General features: G+C 35.6%; 2 protein-coding genes across 3 annotated transcripts; one reads left to right on the plus strand and one right to left on the minus strand.

Annotated features, from left to right (window-relative positions):
* Positions 1-848: 848 nt before the first annotated feature.
* On the minus strand, positions 849-3,405 carry LOC147064896 (selenoprotein M-like). Its single transcript, XM_085957378.1, has 2 exons — positions 3,234-3,405; positions 849-1,669 (listed from the first exon to the last, which is right to left on the minus strand). The coding sequence occupies exons 1-2, from the start codon at positions 3,327-3,329 to the stop codon at positions 1,415-1,417; spliced, it is 351 nt and encodes a 116-aa protein (XP_085813504.1). The 5' UTR covers positions 3,330-3,405; the 3' UTR covers positions 849-1,414.
* Positions 3,406-3,717: 312 nt separating this feature from the next.
* On the plus strand, positions 3,718-18,679 carry Prp19 (pre-mRNA processing factor 19). 2 transcript variants are annotated; one of them, XR_015071944.1, is made up of 8 exons: positions 3,718-3,821; positions 3,910-4,059; positions 6,533-6,666; positions 10,609-10,755; positions 15,571-15,777; positions 16,074-16,315; positions 16,749-18,111; positions 18,371-18,679. XR_015071944.1 is itself a non-coding variant. In XM_085958249.1 (7 exons), the coding sequence occupies exons 1-7, from the start codon at positions 3,803-3,805 to the stop codon at positions 17,377-17,379; spliced, it is 1,530 nt and encodes a 509-aa protein (XP_085814375.1). In that variant the 5' UTR covers positions 3,718-3,802; the 3' UTR covers positions 17,380-18,679. The 2 variants fall into 2 exon arrangements, 1 of the variants encoding a protein (XP_085814375.1); XM_085958249.1 differs by having other exon boundaries at positions 16,749-18,679.
* The last annotated feature ends 1,298 nt before the right edge of the window (positions 18,680-19,977 follow it).

Consider the following 19,977-nt stretch of genomic DNA (forward strand, 5'->3'; position numbering starts at 1 on the left):
ACAGCAGCCTTCGGTGATTGAGGTAATCATGAAAAGACGCTTTACGACCTTACGTAGTTAGGATACGTGTTCCGGATGCCGCCAAAGAGTGTGACACTTCGTACCCTTATGTCACAGCCTCAAGGGTTCCGTCGCCATGGCCGGCCCTCCCTCACCCTGCAGCGGTGCCACAAAACCGACCTACGTGCTGCAGGTCTGACATGGCGGGAGGCGCAAGAGTGGGCGATGGACCGAGGGAAGTGACGTGAACTTGTGCTTGCCCTATGCACCAATGCTGGGTCGTGACAGGGTGAAAGAAGATCTTCTCTTTATATAAGGTAAACCATTGCGCACTACCGGAAAATGCTATTCTGAAGAACACTGGCCGCCACTGCTGGTGATGTCTTGCTTTGGTTACTTATATACTGTTATCATCATTCGTGGTCCAGCAACTAGGGCTACACAAGTTCTGATCTATCTATTTTTGTATGTGATTGTCTATCTATCTAAAAAGTGACAGTTCATTGAGTGTGAATATTGCTTTAAACGAATCTGTTACTGACTGTGCGAAATGATTTGCAGCTAGTTTAGTTATTAGCATTAGTAACTTCTTTCTCGGCTTAAATCAATATAGCGTATAAACCATGCTGTAAAAAATACTGTTTATGAACCGTAGAATAGAAGAACCATTATTCAAATCGAGACAAGGTTGTTTGTCTCTCTTGAACATTATCAAAAATGGTTCATTTGCAGTAGTGAACTTACACCAATGACATAACTTTATTGGTGTCAGATGGATCTAAATGGCAGTGGAAGTACATAGTGATATAAAATGTAAATTAATATTGACAGTTAATTCAAACACATACTCAGGTAAAGAAGAAATCTTTATTAACAAATTAGTATTTAAAATATTATTAACCTATTTGTGCACTTGACATATTTATTTTTAATCGAATCAATCACCAGAAAAAATACTGGTTATGACTAAAAGCTTTGTTATCACACTTGCATCACTACAAAATATTATAGAAATGTTTAAGTATTTTAATTATATGCAATCGGTTTCAATAATAATTAGTCTGCTGCACTAAGGCCAAAGAGGTAGATGTTTTTTGGTAATAAAATTAATGATATTAGTTTTAGTCGCCATAATATATGAATACAAAATTATTTTACAAAATATGCCTGGAACAAGCCTTTAAATACACTATTATTTAAAAAAAAAAATGATTTATGTTCTGAACACAATCAAATGCATTGCGTAAGAATTAGCTCAAAAGCTGAATATTCAATTGTATCTAGTTTATCTATGTTTATATTGATACAATTACATTCATTTTGATATGGTGCAAGCTACGTATATTGGTATGTATATTATCTCAAGTGCAGCAGATTTAATGAAACCTTCAAAGTTCTAACATCAGATTTGCCTCTAAAATTCTGACTTGTCTTTATCTTTCTTTTCCGATATTCTAAAGCCGTGAGTCTCCATCAGTTCATTGCACTCCAGTCTCGTCAGCTTGGAGAGTGGCAATCGATTGATTTCTTCACCAACTCCGCTCAATAGAACCAATTCAGGCTGGGCTCCCTGGATATGTTCGAACTCTACATTCTCATATAGTGGAATGTCTTGATAGATGAATTGTTTCACCTCGGGAAGTCTGTTGAGTGAACAACCTCGACAACTCTGAAATAAATAAAATCATACTATATTACCTTAACAACAACAACATGGTAAATATAATCAACAAAAATGGTTATCCATTTTAGGGTTGACACAGAAATATGCTTGTTTAGTTTATAATTTACGATTATTAAATAGATATGAGTTTGAAATAGACATTTTTCAGCCAATTGCGGCATGTCAATAAGTTTTCATGATTACCATTTGAATTTTAAAGCATGCAAATTTAATAAACATTCTAGATTTAAATTGTTTAAACATCTTTAAATATGTGACAGTTGACGATAGAAGCATTGAATTATATTGAACAATAACTCGAAGCATGTTTGTTTGTTATGTGGCATATATTATAATATCACTTGTTCACAGTATTTTACTTGAAAACTTTGTAATCTGAACATGATACTTAGGTATCAATAAATAAATCATCTCATGGTGGCGTAGTTCATAGAGCGCCACTCATAAACTGCATTTTTCAATGACTGTTCATTCCCATGCAAGGATCGCGTATGTTGGGCAAATATCGAACAATTGTCAATCATTCCCCATAAATAGGTTCGTTAATAGAGCAGAAATGTGAATTTACATTTTAAATAATTTGTTGGTTTTTTCCTTTAGTATACACCTATTATTGATTTTGTTCAATCAATATAATATAAAAACATAAATAATCATTTCCGCTCCAAGGTGGAGATTTTAGATATTAAAGAAATATCATAATAGCATTTTCAACCCTATCAAAAATTAGAAATTATTTGCATCGGAAATTTTTAGATAGATAGATTTTTTTATATAGTCCTAGAGTGCGATGCAATCATACTTAGGCATGTGAGTACCCAAGATACTTGCTCAACTTTAAGAGGCCAATTTCAACAACCTAAGTTCAGTGAGAAAAACATATTCCTTATTAGAATGCCTAAGTAGAAGAGAGAAAGAACATTTGTTAGAATGGCTACTTAACGTGGACGCTCCTAGTTACTTAGCTTATCGGATATATACACAGAATCCAATCAGACATGGAGATTGACCTAATTACAGGACTCGACCGTGCGACCGATGGCTTGGGAGTGAATGCGGTGTAGTTTGTTTACCACTGCTTCACGATTGGGCAACAACAGAAATGGATTATAATAAAGTGATAGTAAAGATACTGTACTCAGATTGATTTATATATGTAAAAATGTGAATTACGAGCTGTATTCCAAGTTTTTTTGATGGTACAGAGTACTGTATCAATACCAAAGTAACAATCCCAGACAGGCAAATGTAGATAAAGTTAAATATCTGAGTACCTACCATGAAATGATAATAAAAATCCATGCATTTATTTATCAAAACATTTTGGAAAATTATACAGTCAAAGCCAAGGATACTATTGACACCTTAACATAGGTACCCAGTTGGGTATATCAAACTATAAGTGTCAACATTAATTGAAAACTATTATAGAATTATTGAATGTACCCGTTAAAAAAGACACGTATTGAGATATGGATGACCATGAAATTGGCAAGTTATTTACATTGATGTCAGAGTTTAGGTGTTTTGTTCAAGCATACATGCCTACCTCAATTCTTGCAGCCACAATACTCCTATCATAGCCATGTATCCCAGATACTGTAATTACCACTAAAATAGCACACAATATCAATTTAGACCACATTTTTGTATTGTAAATAAAGTGGAAAGAGATAACGACGGGTCAAAATTTGTGAACCTCGTAAAATAATTTTAATTCTGTCAGTATATATTATCTATGGTCTATATCAGATGACAGATAAGCAATGCCGGTAACGTTGCCAGTAAACAAACCATCGAATGTGACTACAATTAGAATTTTAATAACAATTTTTGTGGGTATTGTATTAACATGTACGATTTTAGTTTCAGTTTAAATATTGATTCAATCTAACCACTTATTAATGTAGGAGAATGAGCTTACATAATAGGTAGGTAGATAGTTGTATGTACCTAGTTTAACTTTATGATTTATCCTGTCTATGGCGTAGACTTTATGCAGTCAAATTTTAAAATCTAAAGTTCCTAAATAGTAAATTGTCTATGACGTTTGTTTAATGGCGGTTTGTCTTGTGTTTTATTTGATGAATTCATAAATCATATTATATTTATTAAATAATGGCTCTCTGCTGCGCAAGTAAGTATCTAATGTAGAACAGATAAGCTCGTTTTGTTACGACACCAACATTGTCATGCATTATGAACCCTCATCTTTTTATTTTAAGTTTCTAACGAGGTCCCTGAGCATCCTGTGGTATCGCCGTCCTCCGGTGCTGTTTTCGAACGCCGGTTGATTGAGAAGTACATTATAGAAAATGGTATCGACCCTGTTAGCGGGAAGGAACTATCAACGGACGATCTCGTCGAAATTAAAAGTAAGTCTGTTGACTGAATTAAACTAAATTCGTTTTGATTAAAAGACCGCTTTGAAAAGAAAAACATGGGTGTTTGGACAACACTACATCTGAATATGTCTTAATCGTAGTTATTAATACGCTACACACAATCAGTGACTGCTATGTGGTTGTGTCTGTATAATAAATTAACGTCAGGCAGTACTAAAATACTAGGCACTTATATTTCAATATATGTTAACCTCAAATAATGTATCAATACTTTAGTAAATAAAGCCAAAGAGGTTTAAATTAAATGCCGGAAGCGCCCAAAGTATTGAATCTGTGTAGTTCTACAGTAAATACACCGCAACATATAATTTTGTCATTTAAACAGCTATCTATACATTACTTATAGCTCATGTAGTTAATGAATCATATTATTTCTGGTCCTTTCTGTATACAATAAAATGACAATGTCTCACCATCAGTCGTTGAAACTATCAAATTTAGATAATCAAGCAATTCAGTTTCAGATGAATCAGTGTCAATTATTGATAGAACTGTGTTTCACGGAAGGTGCTCAAAGTACAAATTGCTCGCACACTTACATGTTAGATTATTCAGTATTAATATAATTCACCATTCCTCCGCTTGCTGTTCATTCGAAATCAATTTGAACGAAAGATTTAATCGAAAATATTCATCTTCTGCGAACAGGTTACCGAATTGCATTTGAAGATAATCACTAACATTAACCATCGTAACCTGCTATTCGGTGCCCCGACCTGACAATAGTCAGCCTTGTAATTGTACCTATGACTAAGCAGGGTGGTTACAAGCAGAGATTTGAATATTGCATAAGGTTAAACGCAGCTTATTAACCATATAAAACATGCGGTGACTTTTTTTTATGTTGTTGAAAAATAAACATAATATTATAGTTACCTAATATTTACTACATATATACCTTATTCCAGTTCAGTTTTGGATATTTTTAGTCATTCAAAATTGATCTTGCGACTTGCTTATATGTTTTATTAATGGGGTCTTTTTACTGGTTCTCCACCACCGCTCGCTGTCATCTGTCAATTAGCACAGTGTTGCCAACTGAACTATAATTATTGTACATTTTGGTTCGCGTACTATTCGAAAATATACATTTTCGTCCGCGTACTATTAAAAAGGTATAGTACGTCAAAAATACAACAATTTTGAAAAATTTTATTAATTGAATTCGCCGGTTTGGTTAGGGGTTCATATGTTGCGATGTTAAAGTTCCGTAAAATGTTCGTACTTCAATCACAGCAAATCGTAATAATGTGAAGCGTGGGACGTAGTAAGTATAATCAAGGTGTATAATATAAATAATATAAGATCTGTGTGCGATATTAGTCTATGGACTTGGTTTTGCGTTGTATACCTACTCTAAAAAACTAACATGACAGTTAATGACGGCGGCCGGTGTTAGCATTTTTCCGTCGTAAGAGGTGTTATAATAAAGCAGGGCATCGGAATTTCTCAAATTCTCCGTTATGTTTATGTGACAAACAAAAAACTTTCATTTTCTACACGTCCTATAATTTTTGCCGAAATACTATAATGGCTTGGACCGCGTACTATAATTCGATGACAAAAAGATAGCTAAAATCCTAAATGGCGACTGACAGATTACGATGACGGAGAACCAGTAAAAAGCACCTATTTATGTTATAAAGTTAGATAAATCAATAATTATTTTGTTCTAAATGTTCCAGTAATGAAGATAACTATGAAATGAATTTGAAATGAGAGAGCAAAGCATACTCATACAAAGATCAATTAAATTTTCGATTTATGGCGACGTGGTTTATGGCAACGTGGTTTTTAACGTAGTATCTTTATAAGGTTTTTTTTTTAACTAATTGTATCTTAGCAGGTAGCCGATAAACCTATATAATATGTAGTGTGTGGTATTGCGATGTAGTAGCTCTGTGATATTCTTGACATTATATTACATTAACTCATTACGTGCGTCCAACGCAACTATTGCGTTGGCCATTACTTGGCCATTAGATATAATTAGCATGTTATCTAAATGTGGTAATTAATTACTAATTAAGAGGTCCACAGTGAATGTGTTAATATAGAACTTTTATAAGTATATTCTTCTTTCTTTCGACCATGTCCGATCCGAATATGATCATATGGGCCTCCACAGAGTAGAGGTTTGTATTAACAGATTTTGTTTTTTTACGAGAAATGGATGTCAGCCACTTGGTCAACCTATTAGGTCCATACCCTGACAGACACAAATTGAAAAACAATATGTGTACTTGCCAGACCCAGGATTCGAACCTGGGACCCACGGCGTTATAGTCCAAGTATAGAAGATATAGTAGAAGAAGTATATAGTTAAATGAAATTTACCATATTTCTGGGGAAGCTCTACATCTATGGACCGCACGCCGATGATAACGCATATGATTAAACTGTCTGTTACATGAATACATATTGATTGATGTTTGGTTTTCAGTTACACCGATAGTAAAACCAAAACCTCCGAGCGCGACAAGCATCCCTGCTACATTAAAGAGCATGCAAGATGAGTGGGATGCTCTCATGCTGCATGCCTTTACACAACGGCAACAGCTGCAGACTGCACGACAGGTAACCATTTTTGTTATTCCCATTAACATATATTCATATTTGTTAATAAATATTTTCTGCATATTCCCTCTATTCACGTAACAATTCTTATGAATAAATGCAATTTCAAGCATATTGTAAATAATTTGGAAATTATTACACTTAACCTCTTTTTCGCGACGTAATTTCGCTCATGTACTTGTTCGAGCGCGCTGCGATTTTTACGATTCCTAAATCATACCGAAACGTCATTAAAAATGTACCTAAAAATCCACTGAGTGGCTCTAGCTATAATAAAACATTCCTTTTAATTTTGACAGCATGTGAAAATAAACAAAAAGATCGTAAATTAAGCAACAGAGCTTTAAGAAATTCTGTCATACATAATAAAGCATGCTTGGAGTACATACCGCAGAGTGAAGCGGCCTGTATGATACCGGGATAAGTGGTAGACACTTGCGCCGATGATTAATGTTCACACGTTTTTTAACACCAACACAGAACGCACACAATCGTTATTGTTATATTATTTCCTTGTCTCATATTTCAGTCACACCTAATTAATGTTTATGGCTTAACTATATTTCAAAAATTGATTTTGTCATGGTAGTCATAAAAACAGGGCACAGAGCATAAAGCGACATCACATGCTTCACACATAACGTTCGTCATTTTTATTTTTTATCTTTAGTAGTTGAAGCAATACACACACGACATCTTCGATATGGTTTTATTTTATTTACTGTTGGAGGAATTTTACGGGGTAAATGTCTTAGGAGTTCTGTTTTTAAAATTCTTTTTGGGTTATTAACTACACGAGTAGTTTGTGATGTCGATGGTCTTGAGGCACTGCCATATGTTTCGATTAATTGTCGGATTACATTTAATTGAAATTCAGCTAAACTAATTTTTTTACCGGTGATAACTTTGTAAAGAATGCTACTATTTAATAAAAATAAATCTATGATGTGGAATCCAACCTTTTTATACCACTTAAGACTCTTTCGCATACACGAGAGGCTGCTCAACATCATGTCAGCTTTGTCTACCGTGCCCATATTTTTATTATAATCCACAACGCATTGTGGTTTTATAATGGGTTGTCCTGTGGCCCTATTAATTTTATCTGTTGGTACCATGGAGTCATCGTGCATGGTACTGATCATATGCACTTCCCGCCTATCATGCCATTTTAACACGAGCAATGGGCCACGGTTAAGAGATTTTACTTGTCCTTTCTTCAGTTTATCAAATTTTGGCATTGACTTACGTGTTTTACGTACCGTGCCGCAAGCATTTGTCTTTTTTTTATGTAGAAACTGAAATAATTCTGGGCTGCTGTACCAATTATCACAAAATAGTTTATGCCCTTTACCAAAATAATCCTTCATCAAAGTGGTGACAACAGCCCCAGATATTCCTAAAAGTTCACTATCACTTATTTCCGTTTCTACACCACAATAAATTATAAAGTCTAAAATATAACCGGTTTCCACATCACAAATCACAAATAATTTGATTCCAAACCTATGTCTTTTTGACGGTATGAATTGTTTGAATATTAATCTCCCTTTAAAAACAATGATACTTTCGTCGATGCAGAGATTTTCGTTTGGTAGCATTGTTTCTTTGAATATTTTTCTGCAGTGGTCAAGAAGTGAGCGCACTTTATAAAGGCGATCTCCAGTAGGGGTTTGGGTATCAGAGTAATGTAGCATTTGTAGAATCAACTCATACCGATCTCTTATCATAGTTTAGCCAAATATTTTAGAATTTAATAATGGATCAGCACTCCAATGTTCTTCAATTGTGAGATGACGATTTCTTGTCATCAACATTGATACAAGATAAAAAACATACATCTCTTCTGGGCATGTATCATACCAGGCATGGATCCTTGCATTCGGAGTGTGGGCCTGTGTGTTGAGCATATGGTTGTGGTAATTATTTGTATGGTTAACTATGGTATTCATTATTGTTTTGTTAAGGAAATGACGAAAAAATTCCATTTCTGTGGAATTTTCATTGAGCTGTACACTAGGGTTAACGCCTGAGTTGAAACTATCAAAATCGTATGTGATCGGCACGAAGGGACCCGCAGTCCACGATTGGAGTAAACTGTCTGGTGCTGCACTGGTAGACGGTTCAGCCACTCCTTCATCACTGCCTATATTGGAAGGCTCGTCAACATCGTCGGGATGTTCTACTAGCGCAGCTTCTTCATTATCACTTTCCATCTCATAGTCCGAATCCAAACATTCAACATCAGGGATAGACATTTTTATTTAAACACTAAATATACTATTATAACTTAACAGTTTTGAGGAAATTTAAAGTTTTAATTCACTACACAATAATATTAAATTTTAATCTTAGTTCTTTATTCGACTGAAATGAGAAGAATTTTAATCATCACTTTCCTTGAAATAAAAATGAGTGGCCGTGAATTTTGAAAATCTATTACAGTTTTTAATTTAAATTTAAATATTTTACTGATTATTATTTACCTATTCTCAATTTTTCGTATGTATTTCCATACAGTACAAAAGATTTATTATAGGAATTTTAAATTATTTATGTGTTAATAATTTCGTTTTCACTTTACAGCCACTGATTTAATTCATAAAATCACTTCTCATTTAAAGAATTAACGCACATAATTAATTAATAACAGAATGGCGCACCAATAATAATTTTATAGAAAACCGTAAAAAACTTTGAAATGTATCAATCACAACACGAAGCAATCGACTGTTGAAAATTATCACCGCACTAGCCGATTTCATGTATGAGATCATATTGCACAATTCGCGCCGGCGCAGATTGTACAAAAGATCTAGCGGTAAATTTTGAAACCAATCATTGGAAATCTGTTTTACTCCAATATCGACAGGGTATGTGTCTTTGCTTGATTTCGAATTATTTAAAAAGTCGTATTGAAAAATATCACAGATGTCAGTAAAGGAATAACCCAGCTAGTTTTTCAAACAAATTTCGACTGTGTTACTCGCCGAATTACGAACATACAGAGGTAGAAACTTATGGGCACTTCTGGATGCCCTTAGCGGTGAATGGTTTAACTATCACGGGCACTTCTAGATGCCGTTAGCGGGACGAGGGTTAAATATGCTATGATATAGGTACAATAGATGTGAATTATAATAACATTAAACTGTAACAATGTTGTATGGTTGCGAATGAATGCACTGTATGGATCGGTAGAAATGGAAGACGTGTGGGATCACGGACTTTAAACCTGATGTTGAAGTTCATGCATTTATGGTTAAGTTTCAGCAGTCCTCACACGTGGATGGTGGTTGCGAATTTGTTAAATAAATGAATGACACTATTTGTAATCACCCCGTCGATGTGCATTCTAGGTTTTGTGCGTAATTTTCTCACTGACAGCTTGTAAAACATTGACTTTTATATTATCCCACTTAACTGTTTGTTGTAATGGTCATAAACGTATGAAAGGATGTTGAACATAAGAATTTAGCAAAACATTAACTTACCTATTATAAATGAATGATAATATCATTCTGTCATTTATATATCCGTAATAATTTATAACGTTAATTGTTATAAATTTACTGCTGTGTTTGGCATTTAATTAGATTTAATCTGTAAATCTAATGTAGTACTATTGAAATATTCCTTCTTGTGTCACCTTTATGAAAGAAAATGATGGGGAATTAAAGCATGTTGTACATTTCTTCAAAACACGAATGACACGTCGCATCTTTACAGAATTCCATCAATTTTTACTCCCTGTCAGTAAAGCCCCTTACCAGTGTGTTGAGATTCGACAGGCGTCTGCGATCATTGAAATATGAGACATCTGCATCTATTCATGGCCGAACTACATATATCTTTTAATTCAATATACAAATTAAAATTGGTAAAGAAAGCCATCTAAAATTTTCTTCAACTAAATCAGATTTGAAATAATATTTACTGCAGGAACTGAGTCACGCTTTGTATCAACATGACGCTGCATGCAGAGTTATCGCTCGTCTCACGAAGGAAGTGACAGCCGCCAGAGAGGCGTTGGCCACATTGAAACCGCAAGCCGGAATCACGGCTGCCAATCCACCACACCCACAACAGGTATGTCAAATAGTTACAAATAAATTGGACTGTATTATATTATTGTGTTTTAGTTTTGTTTTTGTATTATAATGTGTATTATTAAATTCATTTTTTTAATGTTCTTCGTGCTTTTCTCTCCCATGGCACTTTATATGAAATAAAATCGGTAAACTCGGTCAAAGCTTGCCTGAGAGCGTGGCGACCTCAGTCTTGGGTATCTGTTCCTGAGACATTAATAGGCATAAAAAAAACTACTAATGCTTCACATCAAATGTAGGGCCTGATGATACGGAAATGATACGCCCGATTAAAACTGAGTTTGGTGCGGGACGGGTCGGTTTGGAGAGGGTCTATGTTTGTGTTGTATTATATTGTCCGGTTTTGTGCCAAAGCAAACATGTTCGCGGATATGGCCGGGCATACAGTGCCGGCCAAACAAAAAAACGCAAACTTATTCGCTTGTCTTTGAAGACAGAATGCCAGTCTCAGGCGTTTGTTTTAAATAATTTAAAATTCGGAAGAATACTGGTCCAATAATGAGACATTTAGCATATGATTGGTAAGTGTATATGATAAACTTTCAATGTATTTTTACAAAATAAGGTTTATTTTTGCTAAAGAATTCGCGGCTTCTCACTTGCCTCCATACAAAACCTCCCGGCACAGATCAGGCTTATTTGAAATTTTGATATTAATGAAAATTACCATGATCCAATTAAGACAGGAAAAGTGATTATTCTACTTATTCTTTGTCCATGTCTGTCCTTTAATTGGAGCGTTGCTTTTTTGCAAGAGTTTTAATTTCACTTAATATAATATATGTAATGGGAAAAGTAAAATTGAAATTGCAACCTGTTCGGTAATACTATTTTTATTATCAAACTGTTTTCATTAATTAATTATTCTATTTATAATTTACTAGCTGACCCGGCGAACTTTGTACCGCCTCAGAATCAATAATCTTGTGTTAACTTATTAGCTGAATTAAATTCAGTTTTTTATTAAGTTAAAATGAATACTCAAAATGAATAAGTTCAATAAATGTGCAAAAATCGAATTAAAATGAACAGTATTTTAATTACATTGAACTGTACACCCACGATGGCCGCGTGGATTAAACGCCGGTCTATAGTGTCGAGGGTCCCAGGTTCGAATCTTGGGTCTGGCAAGTTCACATATTGTTTTTCAATTTGTGCATGAGTCAGCGTATGGTCCTAATACGTTGAGCAAGTGGCTGACATCCATTTCTCGTAAAAATAAAATCTGTTAATACAAACCTCCACTCTGTGGAGGCCCATATGATTCTATGAGGATTGGACATGGTCAAAAGAAAAAAAAAGAATGTAATTCACGTGGCAGCAAGGCATTTGCTTTATTGAAGCGAATCGAAATGATTCGCGTAGCATTGTTGCACAACTTTCTGTTAAACTATTTGCTGGATGGGTTGCACTCGGGTCGATTCCCTTTATTGAAGCACCTTGTGATATACGACATTTTTCGTTTTGTTGTCAGGTACGAAAACGAATAAAGCAGATGGTTTGCCGACACATGACCATGCTACGTACAACCTTCAGTTGTAAATTGTGCGGCGGTAAACCAGGCAGATCCAATGAGTTTAAAAATTCAGTTGGATAGTTGGTTGCTTCTTCTTCGTTTGTTACACAGTCGATAGATTTTAAGGAATGCAGTGGACCAACGATTTCATTTTGAATTGTGAAGTTTAAGTGATCCACATCTTTGTTCTTTGCCGCAAGACTGCTCGTTCACTCAACCAATTGTAATTTTTGTGGTTAGCAATGATGTTCGGTAACACTTTGTTGATGAGTTCGTCCTTAGTTCAGACGAAATTGCAAAAATTCAGCGAAAACGAAATGGATGGGTTGCACTCAGGTCGATTTCCTTCATTGAAACACCTTGTGATATACGATATTTTTCGTTTTGTTGTCAGGTGCGAAAACGAACAAAGCAGATGGTTTGCCGACACATGAACATTTTATGTACAATTGACCGTGAGAGAAACATTCATTTTATAGATTCAGGCCACAAACACTCGAGGATTGGCCTTGTAATTTGTTGATCGTCATGCCGAATGCAAGATGAATTGGAAATTGAATTCGTTTAAACTTGAATGGCATATCAGTTGGGATCATCGAAATTCTCGGAATGAGAACTTCCTCACCTTTGAACATTCCTTTGATTATCGTCGCGTGAATCAAATTGCCCATGAGTTTTCTCACCACCAAACGCGTTCCGTTACATAGTTTTGGTTGGTTCAGATTTCAAAGCATAATGACTACCGAGCCAACCTTCAGTTGTAAATTGTGCGGTGGCAAGCCAGGCAGATCCAATGAGTTTGAAAATTCAGTTGGATAGTTGGTTGCTTCGTCTACGTTTGTTACACAGTCGATAGATTTGAAGGAATGCAGTGGACCAACGATTTGATTTTGAATTGTAAAGTTTAAGTGATCCACATCTTTGTTTTTTGCCGCAAGACTGCTCGTTCACTCAACCAATTGTAATTTTTGTAGTTAGCAATGATGTTCGGTAACACTTTGTTGATGAGTTCGTCCTTAGTTGAGACGAAATTGCAAAAATTCAGCGGAAACGAAATCAATCCGTTCAATTCAACGGCCGTTACCGATAGTCAGCAATTGCTTGGAGAAATTTTCGATGATGGATCGTTTAGCAATGCAACTCGCATGTTTGTCGTCAGCTGAAGTTTCTTCACATAGCGCCACAGAGTCGATGATTTGAGGCAAGCATTTATTTCATCGGCAGCGGCCGATCTTGGAATGACTGGTAGTGTTTGGCGGAAATCGCCAGATAGTAGAATCATTACGCTTCCAAAACTTCTTGAGTCATTACGCAGATCTTTCATAGTTCGATTGAGTGCTTTCAATGCGCGTTTGTGCGCCATTGTGCATTCATCCCAGGTGATGATTTTACTTGCTAACAAAACTTTAGCCATTACTGAGTGTTTTGCAATGTTGCATGTCGGTTTTTCAGTCGTTTGCAGGTTTAAGGGCAATTTCAACTTTGAATGAGGCGTTCGGCATCCTTCTAGCAACGTGGCCACTATCCCAGAAGAAGCAACTGCTACAGCATTTTCGGATCTCGCACGAACAGTAGCCAAAATCAATGACATGAGGAATGTGTTCCCCGTTCCACCGGGCGTGTCGAGGAAAAATAAGCCACCATTTCCATCATTAATTGCCTTCATTAATGTATCGTACACTTCTTTCTGTTGGGGGTTCAACATTGGTACATTCGTTCGAACTGATTGGTTCAATGCATCTCAATCATATTCACGTTCACGTTCCAATTCTCGGTTGAAAGCGTCGTTCATTCCACGATGTGGCGTTGGCATTCCTAACTTGACTAATAAACCGCCGCACATGAGGTAACACAGTATTCGATCTTTAAAAGCAAAGCCTGGTTATGTATCTCCTCATTCACCCTGAGATCGGGATTCCCTGAACTGACACGAATTCGGTGTAAAATGTCTTCTGACATTGACACCATTGACAGTAAATTTCGACTATCATTCTTTCTTTTGTTTGTTTGTTTCTTGTTTATTGTTTCTGTCATGTATCAGAGATGGCGTTGTATACGGATTTAAATTTTTTGTGATTTTCTTTTATTTTCGAATGCGCGAGGTTCATTGTTCAAAATGTCAAAATGTATGAGAAAATGAATTTTCTTCATAATTTATTTTTTTCGTGATTTATTCAATGTTTTAATAGTTATTCTGCTATTCGGGGCGGAGACAAATCCAACAAATCAAAGATCATAAAAATCGGTCCAGAGTTATAAATGGTGTAACTAACCCGACTTTGTTTTATATATGTTACGCCGATTGTGCGAAATTGAATATTACATGAAATGGGCAAAATTTTGCCTAAATCATGAAAAATGCAAGCCCGTTACCTTATTCATGAATTAGACAAAATATCTGGAGAGTGCGTGAATTCGGCAGTAATTTTTCTGTCTAGTTCATGTCTTGGACAAATTAGATAGTAGCGCTACGGTGGTATTTTTTGCAACTAAACTAAATGTATTAAAATGCTCGTGCATTGGTCAAAATGTACATATATTATCTATGGTCAAAATAGATGATCGCGCTCCGGTGGTATTTTTTGCAACTAATTAAACTAAACAAATGTCATTGATTTTAATATAAAAATATACCAATCAATATGTAACTGCAATGACTTTCATATCTATTTACTATGCGCAAAGAAATCTAGAACTATAATATTATGATAACGGAAGAATTTTATTGAAAAGTATTTTCGTGATTTGATTCGTGCTTGGTCGATTGAATGTTTGTGATAGTTTGTTGACACTTGATAGCTAACCTCAAAATGGACATTCAGTTGAATACTTTAATTCAGAATTACAAAACCAAACCTAACCTAACCTAATAATAATAATAATATTATATTATGTCCAATTATAACTAATAAAACCATCCGTATTAAATTTACTTTTTCTTCTGTCATGTTGACAGTTCAAGAATTCCATACCCTGGCGAATTCATGTACCCAGCAGAAAATTTACCTAATTCATGAATAAGGCAACAGGCTTGACTGTTACATGAATTAGCCAAAATTTTGGCCATTTCATGTAATAGTCAATTTCGCACATTCGGTGTAACATATATATATATATAGATTACGTAAATCATGCATTTATTCAGGTGGTCTAGTGATTCAATATAAACATGAAATATTTGTGATTTTTTTCCGAGTAAACTATCCATGTATGTAAGTGTCTGGCAAAATTGTATAGAGCGGTGTTGCTGAAGCTAAATTATCTGTATTGAATGAACAGGCTTCCGCTGCGGAGACAGGAGGATGGGCCGCGCAGCCGGCTGCTCAAGGGATGGCTCAGACCGGAATGGGGCCGCAAGTTGTGCAGAAATTGCAAGAGAGGGCCACACTCCTCACCCAAGAGAGAAAGAAGCGAGGCAGGACAGTCCCCGAGGAACTTACCACCCCGGATACCCTGCGAAGTTTTCTTACTCTTGCATCACATCCTGTAAGTGAATTTCTGTCACACTTCCAATATTATATTATTTCTCTTTGATTTATGTATCTAATGCCTGTGCTTTACCAATCAAAATCAAAAAAGTGTTCAGTTACCTTCTGTATTATTCAATGATTCAAATTAGAAGACATTTCATTTGTATACTACATAATATTGCTAAAATACGTAATTTCCTAAGCTTCACCTATTATGTATCATTAATAAATACCCCAATAAATCAATATGACAAGTGTATGTAATATCTAATTTTAAATGGAGATATTTAGAATAATTAATTCATTTTTCAGGGCCTACATTCAGCCAGTGTGCCCGGTATTCTATCGTTGGACATTAATCCTTCTGATCACTGCAAGATATTGACGGGCGGAAATGACAAAAATGCCACAGTTTTCAACAAAGACACCGAGCAGGTGGTGGCGATTCTTAAAGGGCATTCCAAAAAGGTTACGCGAGTCATTTATCATCCTGACGAGGACACCGTTATCACTGCATCTCCGGATGCCACCATCCGAATCTGGAATGTACCGACGTAAGCATTCTTTTATGACCTATTTAAAAACTTGAATTATCAGATAAATTACAAGCATTTTTCGGGTTAATCTCCCAATAAGCTTTATATTTTTTGCCAGGAAAACCAATGAATGTTTTTAGCTGACGAATTTTCCGTTTTGATATTATACAGTAACAAAAAAAATTGGCTCTACAATCCAATGTGGTCATCTTATGAAGAGATTTTGTTTGTTGTTCTATTCTGCTAACATGTCTACAGATGCCTGTATGCTGTGCTGTAAAATACACCTTTGTAGTTCGGTTGAAGAATGAAGTTCACAATGAAGTTCACTCAAATGCAGGAAGGGTGATCATTGCTAATTCAAATTTATACTCTTTCTTTGTCTTTGACTTATTCTACTATTGAGTTCTCATGGTTTGTGATGCTAATATTCTTTGATTGTTATTTGCAGATCTCAAACCACAGTACTTCTCCGTTCCCACGATGGACCAGTTACAGGACTTTCATTGCATCCTACCGGAGACTATGTACTGTCAACGTCAACCGATCAACACTGGGCATTCTCAGATATCCGTAGCGGACAGTTACTAACAAAAGTGTCGGACTCTTCCGGCGTAGGCCTCACCACGGCGCAATTCCATCCTGACGGTCTCATCTTCGGCACGGGCACGGAAGACTCTCTTGTCAAAATCTGGGATCTCAAAGAACAGAGTAACGTGGCAAACTTCCCAGGCCACACCGGTCCCATTACGACGATTTCATTCTCGGAAAACGGTTATTATCTGGCTACGGCCGCCGACGATGCGTGCGTCAAGCTTTGGGATTTGAGAAAGCTGAAAAATTTCAAGACGATTCAATTGGAAGATGGATATCAGATCAGAGATCTATGCTTTGATCAGAGCGGTACATATTTGGCTATTGCCGGCACGGATATTAGGATTTACTTATGTAAACAATGGCAGGAGCTTAAAGTGTTTAATGATCACACCGCGGCGGCGACCGGTGTCCGATTTGGACGAAATGCTCAATATCTGGCTTCCACCAGTATGGATCGTACGCTCAAGCTGTATGGCATTGAATAGGATTAGTTATTTAAGTTGTGTGAGTGCTATTTTAGGTTTAATATTACCAGTTCTGACCCTGCAAATTTAGTATAAGAGACAATCTCTTTATATTCAAGTACAACGTATATTATTGGTATTTGTTTCATTTATGATATACTTGCCATAGAGATCAACAACTAAAACTTGACGTGTGGCTGTTTGGAGGACTAATATCAGCCAATATTCACGCCACCACTAGCGCCACAGCCGTTCAAGTTATAGTTGTCGCTTTATATAGTATCTTGGACAATAAATCAATTCTGAATGAAAATATCAATGGGTCAGTGCACAAATATTGTATTTCCAAGTTGTACCGAAATCGAGTCATATTTATTATACATAAGACATCTGTTTGCATCATACCTTTTTGTTGTAAAAAAAATATTTTATATTCAAATAAGGTACATATTTAAAAAGATATTGTCTTATCTATAATACATAATAATATATCTATTCTGCCTTCGATTTGACCATAGATTTTATTATACAGATTAGATTTTTAGCATATTTTCGCATTTATTATCGGTATACAACCAATGGGATGTCGGCTGCTCGGTATTAAACAGTTTACAATGCGGTTTTATATCGTTTAGATGCAGGTGAGCCCAATCTGAATGTGTAACATTTCCCCCTGTAAATGCTTCTCTACGAGCACAGTGAAAAATTTGAAACCTCAGTATATGACTCATTTAAATTTGATTTACACCCACGGTGGCCGCGCGGCATAAGCGTTGGACTATCACGCTGTGGGTCTCAGGTTCGAATCCTGGGTCTGGCAAGTACACATATTGTTTTTCAGTTTGTGTGTGAGTCAGGGTATGGACCTAATAGGTTGCGCAAGTGGCTGACATCCGTTTCTCGTAAAAAACAAAATCTGTTAATATAAACCTCTACTCAGTCTACTCTGTGGAGGCCCATATGATCCTATTAGGATCGGACATGGTAAAAAAAAAATTTGATTTTATCAAAGCATGCAAAAACTAGACATACAATATCTGTGCACTAACCAAACTATGTTAAAAAAAAAACAATTCATTAAAATATCCATTTTTTTTATAGAATTTATAGAAAGATTTAACGGTTGAAATAAACAGATATTTTGCAAACGGATGCTTTTTCATATCATTTTTAAACGACCGCGCATTTAAACAATGCTTGGAAAACCAAATTTTGTATAAAAAATATGTTATATTCGTTTTAATGTAATGTATAAAAATTCTGAACACGGTAGTCAGAAGAAATGTGACATAATTAAAAATAAAAAACATCAAATAAAATGTGTAAGTATATTCTTATTGTATTTGAATATAATGAATAGCTAATCGGATACCTGTTGACATTCTTAGAGCAACCTTTACATTCATATACCTACACTGCATTTCATCATAAAACATATCTCTTGATAATGGCCTCTGCAACGAGCCCGAAACGTCGACGAAAGAAGGAAGGACACACGGTGGAAACCCAAAAATCTACTATGATAAAGTGAAATTAAGTCATGTATTTTAGCAGCAGGACGGGCTGGTGGCACTAGATACGCTGGGGAGAGAATTAAAGCGTCTTGTCTACCTCTGTGACAGTTTCTAACGTTAATTGAATGGTAATCTTCAGCAAAATTGTTTTTATAATATAAATGGGGTCGACTTCATTACTTTCAACTCTTTTATATCTCGCCATCCAACAGCTCCACCATTTTCATTCACATTAAAATTTTTACGCACTAAATTTGCCAGGCTTTTGAGGTCAAAGAATTTTTCAGAAGTCATCTCCTCAACTACATAGGGATGACAATTTTTTTTGGATAATTATTGTACCACAGGAACCCACTGAGCTGGTACAAAAATTGATCCTGACTTAAGTGTCCTTTTTTTCTGTTTCTCAATGACTGAATGCATCGCATCACCCTCATTTTGGGTATGGCCCACTGTTAAAAATTTAAGGCGGATGCTTGGTATATTTAATGCAGAGACACAATAAATAAACTGGCTATATACTTATTTTTGTTTTGACCGAAGCAATTGTCTGCATAAAAAATCGTCCGATGCAATATTTTTTAAGGAATTCGTAAAGGCACGATCCGATTTCATTACTTCCGCGTTTTGCCAACCCTTCATGCCGCATGTAGCAGTAGTGAGGGGCCATATCATATATTGTGAAGTTAAATGAATAAATCTTCCGTTTGTAATAAAAACTATTGACTTCACCGCAAGGTCACGTGCAAGATCTTTCTCCCTCAAATGTTTGTCATAATTTTCTTTCAATGTCTGCTTCTTCTCGCCCTCTGCTGTTTCATATGCTGCACATGTAGAACATGGGTCCTTTTTGGGGAGGAAAAAAGCAATATTGTATTTGTAATTATACACTGTCTTTGTTCCATGAAGCTTTCCTTCACTACTACATTTTTCAACGTACAGTCGATACATGGTTATTATGTTGAGACTTCCATCGATAAATTCTCTCGTCGTTTGAGCTTTAAGATAGTGTAATTCAATTCACAGAAAACTTTCTATGTGTGCATGGATATCTGAGATTATTTGAGGGTCAATTTTTCGATGATTTCCATGTTTACCCCGTTTT

The sequence above is a fragment of the Rhyacophila brunnea genome, unplaced genomic scaffold, assembly GCF_057557595.1.
Source record: "Rhyacophila brunnea isolate RB1 unplaced genomic scaffold, BYU_Rbru_1.0 scaffold_7, whole genome shotgun sequence".
NCBI lineage: Eukaryota > Metazoa > Arthropoda > Insecta > Trichoptera > Rhyacophilidae > Rhyacophila > Rhyacophila brunnea.